The 19487-nt window shown below is 46.7% G+C and overlaps 1 protein-coding gene across 7 annotated transcripts in view; it reads left to right on the top strand.

Moving 5' to 3' along the window:
• LOC144934521 (sodium-driven chloride bicarbonate exchanger-like) overlaps positions 1 to 19487 on the top strand; it is a 76142-nt gene that overhangs the window by 49824 nt on the left and 6831 nt on the right. For all 7 annotated transcript variants that reach the window (XM_078860384.1, XM_078860383.1, XM_078860379.1 and 4 more), the window contains 10 exons: positions 134 to 234; positions 1893 to 2067; positions 3853 to 3986; positions 6382 to 6627; positions 9172 to 9277; positions 10587 to 10748; positions 11708 to 11821; positions 13688 to 13849; positions 16609 to 16860; positions 17983 to 18051. In XM_078860384.1, coding sequence (XP_078716510.1) covers positions 134 to 234; positions 1893 to 2067; positions 3853 to 3986; positions 6382 to 6627; positions 9172 to 9277; positions 10587 to 10748; positions 11708 to 11821; positions 13688 to 13849; positions 16609 to 16860; positions 17983 to 18051 — 1521 coding nt within the window. The remainder of the gene's footprint in view (positions 1 to 133; positions 235 to 1892; positions 2068 to 3852; positions 3987 to 6381; positions 6628 to 9171; positions 9278 to 10586; positions 10749 to 11707; positions 11822 to 13687; positions 13850 to 16608; positions 16861 to 17982; positions 18052 to 19487) is intronic.

Raw genomic sequence — 19487 nt, 5'->3', positions numbered from 1 at the left:
AGGTTGATGCAGTTGCAGGCACCATTATGTTGAGTTCAGAAGCATGCTTTTGACGTCCATCTGTTTTTTTTTACCTCCTGTTTTTTCTTTCCTTGCACACACACCTGCTGCCCCCCGCGCTGCCCCTCGGCAGGAGAAGCGCAAGCTGCCGAGCCTCGTCAACGGCGCGTCACAGGCGTTGGAGCCAGAGCACGAGAGCCACGGCGCGGGACCCGAGCTGCAGAGGACTGGCAGGTCGGCCGCCAGCATCCCCCCCACGCACCCTGCACATTCTCACACACACACATACACCCTCACACACACACACACACACCCTCACACACACCCCCACACACACCCTCACACACACCCTCGCAGCCTGACACACCCTCACACAGCACAGCACAGTCTGATACACGTTTACACACCCCTGCACACTCCCACATATACCCTTGCTTGCTCCTGCATGCCGCTGTGTACCCCTCTACATCCCCGCACGCGCCTGTGCACTCCACATGCCACCACATGCCCCTGTAAATCAGGACGCAACACAAGCAGCCTTTTCATCCTGCAACACCTCCATTGCCACCAACACGCACAATCCATTAATTCTTAAAATGTAATTAGAAGCAGCTGAGAGCTCAAGAGATTCAGATTTTATAAGGGAGACCTGGGTTATGAAGCAATAACAAATCTTCATTATGCCATGAAAGGTCAGAATATTAAACAAAACAGTGGAATCTTTAAATAAATTTTACGTGTAGCGAGACTGCTTCCACGTCAGCATTATAAGGGTTGAGCGTAGAACTCAATATTTCACATGAGATGCAGTGTAACGTTGGAGCGGGAGGTGGTACGGCTTGCTCTTCTCTCGATTTCAAACATCGCCCCTCGCGGAGCGCGAGAGACGAGCGTCCGTTGACCCTCGACGCTCCGCGCCGCGTTTGCGCCCAGAGCTGACGCAGCGCGAGAGGCCGACCACCGTCGGGTCACCGGGGTCACCGCTAATGACTCTGCCCCGTGTTGCGGCGTGCACCGTCACAGCCTCGTCATAAAGCAGCGGCCTAGTAGCGCGAGGATGTGTCCGCTCGCGCGTGTGCCTTGTGTGTGCAGACGTGCACTCGTCTTTTACCTTCAGAGCTTATTTGTGTTCCCTTTTTTTCCTTCACCGATTCATGCCTCGGATTATACGTATGGTCACACACCATTCGGACCCATAGTTTACCTTACAGTGAAGTGAAAACTGAAGCAGAGTTGAACAGCACATTTATTTGCTAAATCCTTGCAGCGCAGAGTTCACATATTTTCTGCATTGTGTGTTTGCTCCATAAATCAAGTTCTGTGGAACAATGTAACACAAAAAAAACTTAAGGTTATTCTAGACTTTAGCCGTTCAGTTGGCCGGCAAGACGTTTTTCCTGTTTGTGTTTGTGGACCATGGTGTTCCCACAGCACAGTGGACAGTTCTGGGAATGGATATTTTATCCATCGTTGGGGGACTGGAAATCCTTAGCCTCAGCCAATGAAAAGCCCTGTTAATGGGAATGGGATGGTCTCATGAATCCTGCAAATCCACTATTTAATGAAGGCCTCTCTACTCAACTGTTGGTTTGACTATATTTCACCGTGATGGTCGGTGCTGGTTCATGAAGGCAGAAGGAAGGGGGTGTCCAGGACCGGTTCGGATTTCACTCTTCACCGGTGTTATCCGTGGCCGTAGATCAAATTCTGTTTGCTGTCCTCTGAGCGCAGTGCGCAAACCACTATGCCACCACTCCACCATCCCCTGTTGTTGTACGTACAGAGCAACAAAATGCGGTCCCGAGTGATGGCTCAGTCAGTGGGGGTTAAATTTCCATTCGTTCATATATCCGTCGTGTGAATGCATGCGTGTGTGTGCGTGCATGCGACAGGATATTCGGGGGTCTGGTGCGCGACATCAAGCGGAAAATTCCGTTCTACTGGAGCGACTATCGCGATTCCCTGAACCTGCAGTGCATCGCCTCCTTCCTCTTCCTGTACTGCGCCTGCATGTCTCCAGTCATCACCTTCGGGGGGCTGCTCGGGGAGGCCACCGAGGGACGCATCGTGAGTGGCTCGATGCTCGCAGTGCACTCCCGACAAGTTGTGGATTCAGCAGCAAGTGCAGTTGTGCGATTTGCAGTCTTCATCTGCTTTCCAGGGTTTTTTTGTTGTTGATTTATCTATCTCGGCTGCTGAAAAAAGGTCCAAAACGCAAAGTGATCAGCAATAAAATGTCATCTTTGAGGTTGTAATTAGACAAGAGTTAATGGGTTTCTTGAATTAAATTATAAGTAATTTGGGATAAGACATGACGGGAGAAAATTGAAAAGTTTAGCAGTGTAGGTAAATACGATTCCCATTTTGATGAAATGGCCAAATGCATCGCATGGCATTGCCTGGGCGATTTTGCCCCATTGTTGGTAAAGGAGCCATTGGTGAGCATTTGCTAAAAAAATTGATGATGTGAGAATCTATCCTCTTTTTTCATTATCTGAAATAAAGCAAGTTGTAAATTAGCATGAGCTATATTCTGCATACTTACGAGTGTTGCTGGCAAGTGTTGAAATGAGTGGGGGCAGCATATATATATTTTAGTAAAAATATTGCAGCAGGCAGTTCTCGTTTGTGACCGTCAGCAGCACATACATATTATCATCCTTATCGTTGCATTGTTTTGGTGTCTCGCGCGACACTTGGTTTTGCCACTGCAGTTTCAAGACGTTTGCTTATCCATTTTATTCGAGCGTACGGCAGCAAATGCATTTCGGGAGCTAAATTACCAACGTCAAGGTCTTGCTGGCCACGAGAGGGCTTCAGGAGAGCGTCCGGGTAGTTTTGCTATTCCTCGTCGGTTGAAGGAGCGCAGACTGCAGTGGTTTATTTACGATACGTTCCGTAGAAGGGAAGTAATAAAATAATAAAAATAAAACATAATAAAATTATTCTCACGACATTCAGACTCTGTCGCCTCGACGGACCTGGTTTTCACCTGAGGACGGCTGCTTGCGTTGTGGCCGAAACGTCGTGAGAATAATTTTATTATGTTTTACTTTTATTATTTTATTACTTCCCTTCTACGTGACTTTACCGAAAGAACCAAGAAGATGAATCCCTGCAGACACGAAAGCTTTAAATCAAAATTTATACATTCCGTAGTTTAGATTGTATGGCCACAGTTGTGCTGTGGCTTGTGGCTTGCACAGAACGGAGAGAAGTCACAAAGTGAAAAAAAGCACTCGCATAAACGTCTTGCCTTGCCTTGCCTTGCGAGCTTGTTCATCCGGCAGGAAGGCACGAGCGGCTGTCAAATTAATGAATAATTGAACTTTTCCATGACCAGGTGCAATGGGTGGATGTAGGTTGCAAAATTAAATCCGGTAATTGAAATTGTTAATGATGCCTTTGAGCTCGCTTACAGCCGTGTGACTGTGTAGAGTTCACAGAAGAACATTAGCACACACGCAAGGCTATGTTTGTGTCCGGAAGCACGTTTTTCTGCTTCAAGACAACCGAGTAAAAGCAGAGTGGTTCAGTGGAGTGTACTACAGACTGCAAATGCAACATGTGCTATACTATTCAGAGAGGAGATTTTTTTAAAGCACTTTATACTTTTCATCAAATGTGGATATTCTTTAAGAGAGGTTATCGTGGACTCCTCTTACAGACAGACGGACAGACAAACAGAATGAAAGAGCTAACGCATAAACGCTTTGCACCTGGAAGCATTTAAAAACCACGGCGTGAGATCGGGAGAGGCACGTGTTTGTGTGCAAACTTTTCCGGCGTGGGTCCTACGACTCAGAAGGCGCGTGCATCTCGGTGAGCCGGTGACGCGTGCTTTCCCCGCAGAGCGCCATCGAGTCGCTGTTCGGGGCTTCCATGACGGGCATCGCGTACTCACTGTTCGCGGGGCAGCCGCTCACCATCCTGGGCAGCACGGGGCCTGTGCTCGTCTTTGAGAAGATCCTCTATAAGTTCTGCAAGTGAGTGCTGCCCCCCGACTCCACGTTGACAAAGCACATAAGCAGGCAGTACTTCATGCATCTGTTTCTCCACGTAAAACTTAAACGTATTTGTTCTACACACCCATCAGCCCCACAGCCTTCTGTGAGCGCATAACCTGGCAAAACAGTATCTCAAACAGCAGAGTCTGGCCTGCCCGAATCAATTCAGGTGAACTGCCAGATGTTGTAGGCAAAAACCCTCTAGTTCGACGCAAAATTATATAAGACACAATGACAATTCTCATTCTTTACGTTATTCTTTGTTTTTTCAATGTGTAATCATTTATTTATTCACCACATGAGAACCCCTGAGTATCGAAAGCTGTTTTCACTTGAAGTGGCCATTTTTTTGCTTTAGTTTATCCACGTGGGGGGAAGCACGAATGTCCGACATCACTCCAGTGTTTTAAACACTCACGCAAAACTACTGACCTTTGCAATAGCCAGCACTACATCTACTTCTCATTGAACTGGACCAATGACTCATGTGTAATGTCTTTGGTTATTGTTCAGCGCCCTTATAATAGCGTGCTATGTTACGGCACGATCGAAGTCGTCGTCATTATTGAGAGCCGTACATCTCTATGGGCTCAGTTCCTCCTGCTCTTATATCCCCTGTTATCTGACCCCTGTTCCCTGCCCCCTGCCTCATCTCCTTTCTGGACGGCACCTATATTTAAACAAAAACACAGCCCTGAAGTTGACCTAAGTGACAGATGCCCTTGACCTCATGTTTCTCACTCTTAACCCCCGTGACGACATCGCAACTGGTCCCAACGGTGGCCTTGGTGAAGGTGTGCAGCTCCCTTAATGAAGGGAGCCACGTGGCCCATTTACAGCGATGGGGCCACATGACACGGCATGAGCCCACTTGCACGGTTCACGAACCACTTTGGCTCGTATCCCAGTGTTGGTGGAAACGTGGCATCAAACCCCTTAGACAACCTGCTAGAGACGTGTTTTAACTGCCTCTTCTGGGCACCACATTACTGTGCAGTTTAATGGCTCCCTCACTATGTGATCCACCAACCCTAACTCGATCCAAGCCGCTGACTCACAGCCATGAACCACCGCCGCCACTGTGCGTGCGGCGTGGCCCGACGGGAGCGCTGAATGCTGCGGCGTGCACGATCCCCGTGTACCCTTGGGGTGCTCGTGCCTGACGCGACAAGGACGTGCAGCGCTCGCGGTGAGCGAGGAACTTATTTGGCTCGCGAGGGTACGGGGTTTCTGGCTGAGCGAGCACGCACGCGGTACAGCGCAGATCACTCGTGTCTGTGTTGCACCCGGCGATCACAACCCCAGTGAAACCGTTCATCGAGCCGCCGACCAAACATGGCAACGAGTTACAGTCAACGCCTCCTCTTGGCTTCCCCCCACCGCCAGCTGGATTGGCCGACGGGCTCGCGCACACGCTAGCCCGCGTGTTCGAGGAATGGGGATGGGTGGGGATGGGAGGGTGGGTGAGCGAGGAATTAGAGGGGAAGGGGGAGGTGGGGGGGAGGGAGGGGATGGTGGTGCGGCACAGCGTCGGTGCGGGTCTAAATTCTGCTCGTGGTAAAAGAGCCCACTCCGTAGCCTCCCGCCGCTGAATCGTTCGGTTCAGGATTGCGACATGACGGCAGCAGTTGGTGAAACTGCCATGGTCATTCATTGCGGGATTTCCTGTCGATGGGTTTTTTTTTCTTTATGGATTAAAGGCATTTCACGCCAGATCGTGTGGCAGTCTGCACACACTAAGCCTAATTGGGAATTTAGTGATGGGAAAAAACGCGCTGCACAAGCCTGTGTGTCTGAACGGAAATGGTAGCGGTTTGCACGTATGACTTTGCACAGCAGAAAAACTGTTGTTATGCAATGCACATTAATTATTTTTGCTAAATGAATAACACATGATACTCAGATGAACTCATGTTGTGTTAAAAGGGCAGATAAATGCGTAATGTAGATACACACACCTCTGGATAAATAACTCGACGGTATGCATAATGCGTGCAGTAAGTGACAGTGTTATTTGCAACTTTTAATTATTTTCATTTAATCATTGGCATCGGGTTCTCTGTGCCCAAGTATTGCCGGGTTGAAAAACATTTTTCAATAACTTTCTGTCTCCATCCCTCTCCAGTCCTGGCTTGACATTATATTTTTAAAAAATGTCTTTCGGTATTTATTGGGTAGCCTTCCAGCTTACCTCGCATTCTGAGTTTCTCGAGTTTCGGCTTCGAGAGCTTTTGCTGCACCTTCAAAGTGACACCCCGTTTGTATCATGAGGATGATGTATAATTTTGATCACGAGGTTTTCCAAGGAGCAGACCTGCCCTGTGGGTATATTTTTCATAAACCATCTCACTCCTGCCCCCGCCGCCCTCCGCAGGGACTACTATCTCTCGTACCTGTCGTTGCGAGCGTGCATCGGCCTGTGGACGGCGTTCTTCTGCCTCCTGCTCGTGGCCACGGACGCCAGCTCGCTCGTCTGCTACATCACACGCTTCACCGAGGAGGCCTTCGCCTCCCTCATCTGCATCATCTTCATCTACGAGGCGCTGGAGAAGCTCGTGCACCTGGGCGAGACGTACGAGGTCAACATGCACGCCGACCCCGAGCTGCTCACCCAATACTCGTAAGCCGCCCGCACGCACGCGAGCATCGAGACAGAAGTCTGCTGGTTAGCCCTGCAGACTGTGGTTGGGGAGACGGGAGGCGGGGAAATGAGTTCTATTGGCGAGCACCTATTAAGGCTAGCACGGTGCGCGCAGTGGCTGGTTTAACCATCTGATGTCCACGCACTGCGCCAGGCAATCTATTTAAGGCTGATTTTTACACAAGGGAAGCCCAGGAAGTTTCGTTTAGAACTTGCTGTTCATGTACAAGTCAAGGTCCCAGTGGTAGTGGGCAGTAGGGGAACCGCTGGGCCTCTCACTATTCCACATTGACACATTTATACGGACAAAGATCCTGTGAATACCCTTCGACAAGCTCTTCAAACAAGTGTAGTTAGTGACCACCTCTTCTTAAGGCTGGCTCGGCGCTTGAGGAGTTGGTGTGGCCACCACCAAACCCAGCTGCCGTTGTCTCCCCAATTATGATTTTACACACTGCTTCAAGTACAGTACTCATTTAAGGTGAAGTCGACCTTAGATACAACTTGCTACTAATTTTATCCATGCCCAGGAATCCAACTTCAGTCGCCGGATTTATCATGCTTTGCGCTAACCACTGTGCCAATGCTCCCCATACACAATTAAACACATGCAGACACGCACACCATGGATTCAAACACGCGCTCACACACACACACAAAGCATTGGTTCATTATAATTGACCCTGAAACATTGCCGAGCATGGCGGAAATGCCAGACTTGGAGGTCAAGTGGAGTTGCTGGCTCATCCTCTGAGAGCCCTCTGAAGTTCATAATTGCCTCTTACAATTGTGAGTTGTTTTCAAATTATACTCGGTTGTACTCTGCTTATAGTCGTGAATTGAGCAACAAACATATGCATGCAAATATGGAGCCAAAGGCCATCGCAGCGTTCACCTTAATGCACTGCGGGTGCACCTAGCAATCCTGGCCAGGCTTGTGGCATGTAGTCAGAAACAAAGACAAATGTGCACTGTCTTAGACCTTTTAGGCTGTTGGTGCAAGTTCTGTTATTGAGCACTTTTGAAGGCCATACTATTGCACACGCGGGTAGTGTGGCCAGCAGCACGCCTGGTCGCCATCATCTCCTCATTGCTGATGTGTATTCACTGAACTCGGTACTCATTTAAGGTTGAGTAGACCTGGGGGGAGGCCCAGGGCGATTTCAGACATCGACACTGATGCGTTGGTCGTGAATGGGAATCTAACCCAGGGTTCATAACTCAATGCACTAACCACTGTGCCACAGCTCCCCCACAGTCAGACACAGGCATACACACACCACACAGGTTATCCCTCACACAGACGCCCACACGGGCACGCGTGCCCGCACGTACGCGCGCACACAGCCGTCTGCCCCGGTTAAGCCCCTGAGTGCGCCGGCTGAAATACAATCCCCTACGATCGCGGCCGCAAATGCCTCCCGCGGACAGAAGTGGTGCGCTACGCGGAAATCACTCTGCGCGTGCATAAGCTCGTGCCTACGTGAACGCGTCTACAAGCGCCACTTCACCAACGCCCAGGCAGAGAGAGTTTTAATTGTGGATGTAATCTTGTAATGCCGGCGTGATTGGCAGGCACGCTAATCAGTAGGGGGGGGGGGGGCGGTAGGGGTGGGGTGGGCAGGCGGTGGGGGGTTGCTGTTGCTTTGCCACTGGTAGTGGGGTGTGTAATTTGCCATCCCAAGAAGATCAAGGGAAAGGTCACCCGTACAGTTATACGTCGGCAGACTTTTCATTTCCCAGTCGTCACGTAGCCCTGCCACCTTTTGCCACTTGTGAATTATTTTTAGCGGGCGACGTGTTGCGAAAAAAATTGAAAGGATATGAAAACGACGGTGCGGGGAAATAAATGCGTGCATGCAAACAGAAATACGGTGCCGTGTTGCGTTTGATATTTTACAGCCACTTGGTCAAACCACCGCTGGGTAAATACCTGATTGTGACGTGTCGCTTCGCTCGACCATACTTCACCACGCTGGCCAGTGCCGGTTCGTGAAGGTGATGAGGGGAGGTGGTGCAGGACCGGGTTGAGATACGACTCGCCACACTCATGTTAGTCGTGGCCAGGAATGAAACTCAGTTTGCCGGTTTCACAGTGCAGCGCGCGGAGCACTTCTCCACCGCTTGTTGTTTACTTATTCATAAACTCGCACCGTGTCGTAGGGAGAGGGAACCCGTTGTGTGTGTTATGCAACGGAGCTGCGTTTAACATCACGTCGCACGTAACTGAGAGACGTGTGCTTACATTACCGATTTAACACCGCCCATTTGTCTCGCCAACAAAGTGTAACCTAGTCCGGGCTGCACACTGCTGTTACGTGATGCTAAGCTATGCGCACATCAATTCCTTAAAAAAAGAGAGTGCACGTTGTCCTGCTCCGCTGTCGTGTCGCTTGCCGCCCGTAAGCACACGGCTACCAGTGTACCCGGCGCGGCGGCCTGCAGAGGACCGAAACCAGGTTTGTAGGCGTGGGTTTTTAACGTGCATGCGTGCATATGTCCGTACGTGTACTTCTGTTGCAGCTGTGTGTGCGTCGAGCCGAGTGTTCCGAGCAACGATACTCTGGACGCATGGGACAGTATGAACCACACAGCGGACAGCATTCCCTGGGGAAACCTGACAGTCAGTGTGAGTGTTCCTTCTTGGCGGTGTCTTATTAAATCTCACTCATCCCCGGGGGCGGACTAACGCCATTGCCCCGGTGTACACGGACCCAACGGTGACAACACGTCCGTTATAATCTCCCTGTCTGTGTGCTTTGCCCTTTCTCAAAGACGTTGTAAATCGTGGCATTCTTCCATTTAACTCTGCCCATGATATTCCTCAAGAACATGGCATAAGATACTCCTTGTTGCACCTAATTGTTCAAATTCGCAGTCATCCACGGATTCTTGTACCGATAATTTTCCAAGTCAAACTATGATATTCAGTCTCTTGTTATCTCATTACTTATCCAAGATATTTAACTTGCTTTTCTCGAATTATTTTTAAAATCTTTTTTTTGTTACTGCCTTCCGTAATACGGTTATGTCTGTCAATGAATTGTTATACTTGCTTGCATAGTATCTGTCTTATGTATATACATAGATACTAAGGACGTGTGGCTAATTTTCAGATTAATAAAAAAAAAATCTTAAAATTGAGCCGAGTAACGGATTTTCAGATGATCCAAATAAACAAATGTTGAGTTTCGGACCGATCCGAAAGTTTGACCCCACAGGAAATGACGTCACTTACATTCCATCACTTTCGTGCTTTTCCCGCGAAAAGCTGTATCATCCGGCATCGGGTGACAGCTAGTACGAAGACGCGATTAATTCTTACGTGATCTGAAAATCTACAAAAGATCTGAAGTTGGACTTAAGCATATGAAATCTGAATTTTTGTATCTATTTGACACCCTTGCGAATACTTGCGTTAATATGTTTATAAATACATTATAAAAACCACGGAGAGTGCATACGTCATACAGAGTTGCCTAAGTTTTATTTTAAGTGCGGTATGTACTGGTATTATATTTAGTGATTCCATAGCTGCTCATATTTAACAGCAGGCTTGTGTGTACACATAAACCAGCACATGTAGAACTTGCCTCACTCATTTTAGTTTATTATTATTTAATGTTCACACAATTTTAAAACTTTGCTGGTTCGTTTTTGTTTGGTGAATTCGGCAGAGTGATGATGATGCATGAGGCTTACCATTCGTGCCCTGCGCTGCTCAGTACCAGGCATCTCTGACTCCAATGTACTGTGTGCATCTCTATATTTGTGTCTCTCCGTATCTCTGTCTTGTGTGTCTCTGTGTCTCTGCTTCCCTCTGTGTATCTGGTCTGCCAGATACATCTCTGTCTCTGCTCTGCATATCGGTCTCTGTCACTTTATTCATCTGTCTGTGTCCTGGCGTCTCTGTGTCCTCGTCCACTCTCGTCGTGCAGAAATGCTTAGAATTACACGGTGAGTTCGTGGGGACGGCGTGTGGCCACCACGGGCCCTACATCCCTGACGTGCTCTTCTGGTCCATCATCCTCTTCTTCGCCACGTTCTTCCTCTCCGGATTCCTCAAGCAGTTCAAGACCATGCGCTACTTTCCCACCAAGGTGTGAACATGACAGTGACTCCCATTGGGTCCATCAATAATCATTTAACGGCCTTTGTTTCGAACCACCAGCACGATGTTATAATATTTGGTCCTAATTGTTTGAACTTTTGATAATAACTCTTTGTGTTTATCCAGGAAAGCCTCACTCAGTCTCCAGACCCTTTTTTAAGAGGATCTTGCTATGTTGGAATGTTTGGACAATTATTTTACCGAATGTCTGCATTAATGTGGAAGGTAACGAAAGAATACGGAGGAAACCCACCACAAAGACAAAGATCGAAGGAGTAACATTCAGAACTCCACACAGATAGATTCAAGTATCTGTTGTTTCACTGCCATCTCCTGGCCACCTCGCAGCCCAAGCTTATAATGCCTGGTATTCCCAGATAGTCTAGCTTCCGTCATCGGACCTTTTTGCCAGTATTCTTATTTCTCAGAGTCTAACTTCCATTTACAGTCCAGACTGAATCTGCTCAGCTTCTGAAACCTGACGAGCCAGAGCGCGTTCAGCGTGATTTGGCCGTTTTGCTGCGCATGTGTCTGTGGGGTGGATCGGACACAGGGGCATTTAAGAACAAAAACTAAAAAGTGTGCAATAAAGCATGGACAGATGTATCCTTGGAATCGCGACGAGGGACATGGATCGGAGAACGTACATAGGTTATAGATATCAGATTGACTATTGAGAAAAGTAAGTGGGCTTGGGCAGGTTAGGTTGCTAGAAGGAATGATGGCCGATGATCAAGAATAATAACAGTGGCAGCTAAGGGAGGAAACTTGCTCCCGAGAGGATGTACACTGAGGGAGAATGAGTGAGAAAACTCAGCCCATGTGCAAGTGCGAAGGGTATTATTGCATCGTAGGATTGTGAGAGGTGGCGACGGCTTGCTGAGGCCTCCATCCAGCAGTGGAGCGATCATGGCTGATGCTGGTGGTGACGTTACTATCGTGGTGCAGGTTCGCTCCACGGTGAGCGACTTTGCCGTGTTCCTCACCATCCTGAGCATGGTGGTCATCGACTACTTCCTGGGCATCCCCTCGCCCAAGCTCCAGGTTCCCAGCGAATTCAAGGTAATGGGGCCCACTCGCGGCCGTGTGCTCTCACGTGCGTACAGGAACCACGGTGGCCGCAGGACTGCACGCTGTACAGGTCACCGGTTCGATTCGAACTCCTGGCGCGGCAGTTGAAACAATGGGGAAAGTTTCTTATGTTCCCCCTCCTCAGCTGCCTTTTGCCAAGCCAGCAGTATAAATGGGTACCTCTATCGTCGATCGGCCGATCGCGTGTGATGTGGTAAATTGTGAAAATTTCTACCTCCTTAAAATAATTTTGGCTACTGTGGAAGAGTAGGCCAACGTACACTCTAGAGGGGCTCTCAAAAGCTCACTAGTGGAGACCCTTCTGCTAGCAGTGGTGTGAATGAGTAGTTGCAGAGCTGTACTTTTTATTTAATGTATTTTTATTTTGTATGTATGGGAGAGACATTGCCTTGAAATTGACCCTAAAAGAGGGGGTGAGGTCCCATTGAATGGCCACCAAGGTTACCGGACCTCTCGCCCCTTAATGATTTTTTTTTCATAGAAACATGAAATAACTAAAGTATCAAATACGAGCTGAGTGTGTTAAGTCCCGTATCTACTGTAATTTACTGTACAGAGATATGGTTGCTGATTTTCGCAACGCCCCTGCACAGTCCAGGTGTGAAACACAGTTCATCGTCGTCATCATCATTCGTAACGTGCCTTCTAAATCCAGCCGTGGGGCGCCTTTTGACTCGAGAAATTTGACTCGCGATCGAGCAGCTGCAAGTTCAAATTCCAGCTGGGGGTCAACTTGACCTACCATCCACGACCACGTTGTAACAGGTTGACAGTGATCACCCATTGACTGGTCTGGCTATTGCCATGGGAATGTGTAATTTCCACCACTGGTATAGAGCCGGCATTGGAAATTAATGTGTGGCCCTATTGTTTTTTTTTTGTAGTATTAGCAGAAGACACTTCAATTTACCTTCACAATAGTCTCAAATTTGCTGCCAAGTTAATTTTACATTGAAACACGTAAAACATATAAACATTTTAAAATATATAACTGGAATTATGTAACGTTCCACTTCAGATTAATTGTGTGACCTGTAGCTGCTGTTAAAGCTTTCTGAAATGTTGTGTGAAACGTGTGGATCTTGGCCTGCGTGAGTTTGGTTTAATGGCTTAATGGTTCCTGGTGCAGAAATAAACTCGCTCAATGCAACCTGAAGTTATGCAACCCATCTGGCACATATTCTCTACACTCTGGATTGTTCACATATTTCCAACACTCATGCCAAAACGGATAAATCAGAAGGAAATTTGCTGCACGGCAGATATAACAGTCGAGCACAGGCTTGGGTCCTCCAGACTACTCTTTGGCAGGGTCTAATGCAGAAAAAATCCACCCATTACGGTCTCAGAACCGTTGGGAAAAAATATATGTATTGTTGTGTACAACATAAATGGACATGATGTGATTGCCAGTCAAGAAAGATGGAAACCATAAGTTTGGTTGAGAAGCAGGAAGCACGCCTGTGCGTGCAGGCACATTTTTATTAGGATCGTGTCCTTGAAGACATTTTATCAGCTCTCGTCCTTGACATTTGCCTGTGGGGTGTGGCAAAATGTAATTAATCAGTTTTTATTTCAAAGTGTTTGGCAGTTTTTGTACTGCAACCACGGGCTGTGCTCAATGTAGCCAATCAGCCAGCCTAGAGGACCTGACCTCGACTGACCGTGACAGTGGCTTCGACTTCAAAGGTCCCTGACCTCGACTTCCTTGTGTCTCCTGGCATTGACCGTGGCCTAATGGTTCCCGGCCATGAACCCAAGCCTGGCTGATGTCCTCATGGCCTTGGGACGAATTGTGGTTGTGCGTTAACCTGGCCATCCTTGCTATTCCACCAGCCCACGCGGGATGACCGGGGCTGGATCGTGGACCCCATCGGGCGCAACCCGTGGTGGACGATCCTGGCTGCTGCCATCCCTGCTCTTCTCTGCACAATTCTGGTCTTCATGGACCAGCAGATCACGGCCGTCATCATCAACCGCAAGGAGCACAAGCTGAAGGTGCCCCCCAACCTTCCCGTGTGCGTTTCCTTGCGCCACCCTGTGATTGTGTTTCTGTGTGACATGTGAAATCGTCTGCACATGCATATTTACAAGAGGCGGTCAAACATATTGAAAACCACGTGTTAATATACTTAACCTTTCTTGCGTGTAACATGGCCCAAATGAGTATTGGTTTTTCAATCAGATTGAATGTGCACGTCAAGCCCAAGACAGCTTGACAAAGAGCAAACTTTAATATATTTAAACTGTGTTAATATTTAATGTCTCAAAAGGCCACAGTAAAATAAGCCAAATGTGATTTGCAATCCATTATTCACGAGTTTTTACACCAAAACATATTTATAAAACTGCAGTTATTACTTAATGTTGTGCAATGTTGGCCAACTTTTTTTACAAAATAAAAACCTGGCCCGAACTCGGTACTGTGTTGATGAGCGAGAGGTTGAAACAGAGGTTACGGTGGAATTCGTGGCTTCGGTGCTGTTGGGCAACAGCAACGACCTTCCTGAAAATAAGTCTCAAAACTCAATGTGGCTTGACTTGCGTAAACAATTACAATGATATTATGAAGGTGCCCCCCAACCTTCCCTAAGTTCTCATCCCAAGCATGCCTATTAATACCAGTGACTAGTGGTGTTTGAACTGATCCTGGGCACCCCTCCCCCGCCCCCCCTTCATCCTACACTGGCTAGTATGGTAACATATGATCAGAATAAGTCCAACCAGGCCTTCATCCAGCGGTGGATTAACGAAGGGCTGTTAATGATTATTAATTAAAAGCAAAAGTGTGTTTTTTTTGCAATTTATAATTCACTTGCACATGTAATAGTACGATCAGGCTGGGTGGCACTGCCTTTAAGGTGCCTGACTCAGAATTCGAGTTTGGAGTGCATGACTTGGCTGGGGATTGACTAGACACATCGTGCGTCCAGCGCCAATAAAATAAACAATGCTTTGTGGGAAATGAACATTCGTCAGCCGATGAGAAAACTCGGTTCCCATCATAGGAAAATGTGATTTTGCTCCATTATCCCTGGGTCATCGATAGACGAGAGCGCTGCCCGGCACTTATTCATGAGTAGATGTATAATGATTCACCTGCCCACCCCCCTCCCCCTTCTAACCCCCACCACAATGCAATCATTTGCCTTGATTTGAGGTCACACTTGCAAAGGGGACCCAACCTGGTCTCTTGAGTTCTAACCTGGTTAAACAAATCCACTTGAGTTCAACACGTAGGCTTTCACTACCAATATCATCCATAATAGAGGTTTTTGGGTTAAACGTCGTACTCAGTTTGTAAATGTTATGGCTTGGCTCTCCAACACACCGGTGTGCTGTACTAGTGACGAATTGGCCACGTTCTGTTTACGTGACAACCCTTATTAGTTGGCTGTGTCGGGTGAAGGCGGGTTTTAACGACACATTTATATATTTACGCGATCTAACCCAAGCAACCGCTATTATGAAATCAACTTGAACTTAAACAAATACACTTGAGGTCAAGATTTGATTCAAGGATCAAATTTTTTTCGACTGTTTGTACTGTCGCCATGCAGTTTCAACTTTTTCTTGGTTTGAGTTCAGTCACCCTTCTCTGGTGCCCTCCTAGTCTGGAACTCCCTTTCCCTAACCATCCAAATGTTCAACTACTTGCTGTTGTTCAAGTCCAGGCTCAAAATCTCCCTTTTGTACTATGCCTATGACAGACTCCCTCCCTCTATAAACTAAATATGTACAATGTTTCGATACACTGCCTTGGAACGTTGTTTCATTTAGGGGTTAGATCAATCCAAATTGTATTTTAATCTCATTTACTCAGTCTTGTGATTCCATTGGCCTAAAGGTAATGTTTGCATATTATTTGCGCAAATCGTAAATTATTCTTAAATGCATAGACATTGTGAGCATAAGAATATCTTTTTTTTAATCGATGAATAATTGTATTGTTGCATTGCCTACTTGTTTGAGCAAGGAGGCCCATACTTAAAATATATATTCTTTCGCCAAAATTTTATCCTGATTGTGCTATCGGTATCGTAGCATGAGGCAAAAAACCCACCTTGATCTCTCGCAGAGCAGTCCAACCCTTCATGCTAGTGAACAGCCCATTTACGTGGATACCACAACTACCTCTGAGATGCATTCAAGTGACATATCGTCTACACAGTAGGGGGCAGCACATTCCCACCCAGTCTGCCACTGAGAGTACATTTCATCACAAGACAAATTTAATACAATGTTTTTTGTGTAGTCATGGTCTGAAGTTGCACGAAGAATTCTTTAAATGTTGGGTATTTTATTTCAGTTTTCCAGTTGTTATTGATTCCATATCATGAGCCAAAAGTGTCCATTTAGAACTTTTGCAGAGCAGTTCATTTTAGAGAACAGCCCCGTGGATTTTACTATCACATAACTACTTCTGATATACCTTCAAGAGTGAGCCCTTGTCCATACGATAGGTGCTGCACTTAACCACAAACCCTGCTATAAAAGTGTTCATTACATGGCATTCAAACTTAATTTAACTTTTTTTCTCAGAGCTGTCATTTTTGACAAATTGTGAAAAACCAATTTCATTATGTGTTTTGTAAGCTGAGACCAACTCACTACATTTACCTGGATTCGTACCCAGATTCTGGGTGGTGCCAGCTCAGAACCTGCTTACCTGGCGTCTTCCTTGGAAAGCCTGACGCTCTAGGGCCCGATTGCTGAGCGCGCGGTTTTTGCCCGTCCATGTGTGTGGCGTGTTGCAGAAGGGCTGCGGCTACCACCTGGACCTGCTGTGGGTGGCCATCATGCTGGCCGTGTGCTCCATCATGGGGCTGCCGTGGTTCGTAGCGGCCACGGTGCTCTCCATCTCGCACGTCAACAGCCTCAAGGTCGAGTCGGAGTGCTCCGCACCCGGCGAACAGCCCAAGTTCCTGGGCATCCGCGAGCAGCGCGTCACAGGGCTCATGATCTTCGTGCTCATGGGTTGCTCCGTCTTCATGACCGGTGTTCTTAAGGTGACTTGACTCTCCCTATGCTGTTGCGGGTCCTTGGGGGGGTTGTTTGACCGTGCTCGGCCATGCCGGTCGATACAGGTTGGTGACTTGGAGGGGGGGAGCACGAATGTATTGGCGTGTGCAATAATTTATTTTACTACACTGCCCTCTGCTGACCACCACCTAGCAAAGCCCTTCTTTCACCTATGACAACCTGCCATGCATGGTGGTAATGCTGCATGCATCTTTATGTGATCAGGTGCTTTCTATGTGATTGGGTCATATTATAATTAGCATTGATGGTCTATGTGTACTGTATGCGTTTGTTAATGCCTATTCATCCTAGTGGCTCTGGGTAAATTTTGACTGATGGATTGAAATGTTAGAAGGTCAATTCTAGGTCAGCGGTTAACTCAGCTTGTCATCCAGCCATAGTTGATAAAAAAAAAATTAGTAATCCTTTGTGGCGAAGTCAACAGCTATCTAACGAATTTGAAGTTTGGCCGCCCCATTGCTGCTCTGAGCAGCAGTACATTTTGACGTGACCCGATTCACATGTAATAATTTAAGTCACTGCGCAATCTGCAGTATTTCATCAGTCAGGATACAATTGGGGATATTTTCTCCTCTAATTGCTGAGATATTTTTTTCACAATCGTTTTATATTGGGTGCATGTTCACAGAGTCGGGCTGCTTTGGGAATATCAAGGACAGTACCTCATTGTCATTTTATTGGTTACATCAAATGGCGCTATGCTGGAATGGCTAAACACTAATTGAAATAAGCAAAAATAATAGCACTTAATTCCACAATTGCACCAAAACTAGGGCACTCGCTTGGGGTATTAAAATCCTATAAGCTTGGTTTATTGTGTTAATGTATATACAATAATAAGAACAATCATGCTTCACACTTAAACTGTCAAAAAAGCACATTGAACACAATAATGTATTTTTAGTTTGAATAACATTGTACCGTGCATCAACATTTTGTGGCGTTTGGCATTGAGGAGCTTATGATAACCATTGAATACGAGTGTTTTTGTTTACAGAAAATGTTCCTGGCTAAGTCGTGTTTTAAACATTAAGAACACGCTATTAACGCATTTTCACAGTTTGATGTAACCCCGCCCTGTGCCACAGTTCATCCCAATGCCGGTGCTGTACGGAGTCTTCCTGTACATGGGGGCCTCCTCTTTGAAGGGAATCCAGGTGAGGTGAATGCCACTATCTTGGTCTCTTTCGTTAGTTCCCACCTGGTTAAACGACAAAACTTAAGTATGACGGTGGTACCACTCGCTGGCAGAAATTACGCATCTCACCCTCTGCACTGAACACTCACTTAGCAATCTTTCTGGTTCCCATGAGTTTCTGAGAGTATAATCTGCTCTCCTATAACGCGAATTGGATATAACGCGGATACGAATTGCATATCACACGATTGAGTGAACAGAACTTCATTGGGAGAGTAGGAATCAGCGGTCGTACGTCTGCCTCGTCGTAGCATCAACACAAGGTAGGATGCTGTTGCTAGATGCTACCCACGCGCCTCAGTCTTTGTTTAGCCTGCATACGTATCTCACACGTTATCGCGGACTGCTTTACCCTATATTATGTATTATAACGCAATATATCCATAGCGCGGTGTTCTTCATAAACACAACTACCGCGTTATAAGAGAACAGACTAAAGAAAATAAATGTACAGCCCTGTATGCCACTACTTGGAGTTATAATGATGGGTCTGTGAGTCATGCACTCACTGCGCTATTGGCCCCATATCACAAGGGGCTGACTCACTCTTTTCAGGCACGTGCCACTCCGGTGTCGCCTTACACTGCTGAATGTGGCATTGCGCGTAAAGATGCCTACTTGTACTACTTTCTATATTAAACATAATAATAAATTTAGTTATTTACAAACCCTTGTCAATCCATTGATGGTTGACGTCGATGCCGGTCATTGTTTTGTGTGACCATATTTCACCATATTGGTCAGTGCAGGTTGGTGGAGGAGGATGCCCAGGGCCAGTTTAGAGATCACTCGCCACTGATTGGATTTCACTCGCCACTGTTTGGCAGCAATGGCAGGGAAATGATAATCAGAATCAAAATCTTTATTTACCCTCGAGGAAACCAGGAATCATACAGCCCCACTGCTCCACCCGTGAATATAAGCATGTATAAATAATCGTGATAATCAGCTGTTGTTCATAAACTGCTGGATGAAGTCGTCCCCATGTTTTCACCATCTATCACAGTCCTGCAATTCTGCAATCCAACTCACTCCTACACATGAACTGATTTTATTGCTCAACACCTCCTTTGTGGCGCATTCTCTAATTCTGCCTGAAATTCCATCACCAGTGTCATCCAACGGGGCACCATAAAACATAAAAAATAATTGGCCTTTGCGAACACAAGCAATGATTGTGCGTTAGCTCTTTTCACATCTACAAGTTCAAATCGTCCTATTAATATTTATAATTATTACAGTAATGATGGATAGTATCTGGGGTTATCATGACTTTAAGCACCTCATAGCTGTTCAAATGAACTATCCAATTTAAAGCTTTCGTGACTGTAGGGATTCATCTTCTTGGTTCTTTCGGTAAAGTCACGTAGAAGGGAAATAATAAAATGATAAAAA

The sequence above is a fragment of the Lampetra fluviatilis genome, chromosome 10 (genome assembly GCF_964198595.1).
Source record: "Lampetra fluviatilis chromosome 10, kcLamFluv1.1, whole genome shotgun sequence".
Taxonomy (NCBI): domain Eukaryota; kingdom Metazoa; phylum Chordata; class Hyperoartia; order Petromyzontiformes; family Petromyzontidae; genus Lampetra; species Lampetra fluviatilis.
The sequence above is the reverse complement of the archived record's forward strand: the minus strand, read 5'-3'. Positions and strand labels throughout refer to the sequence as shown.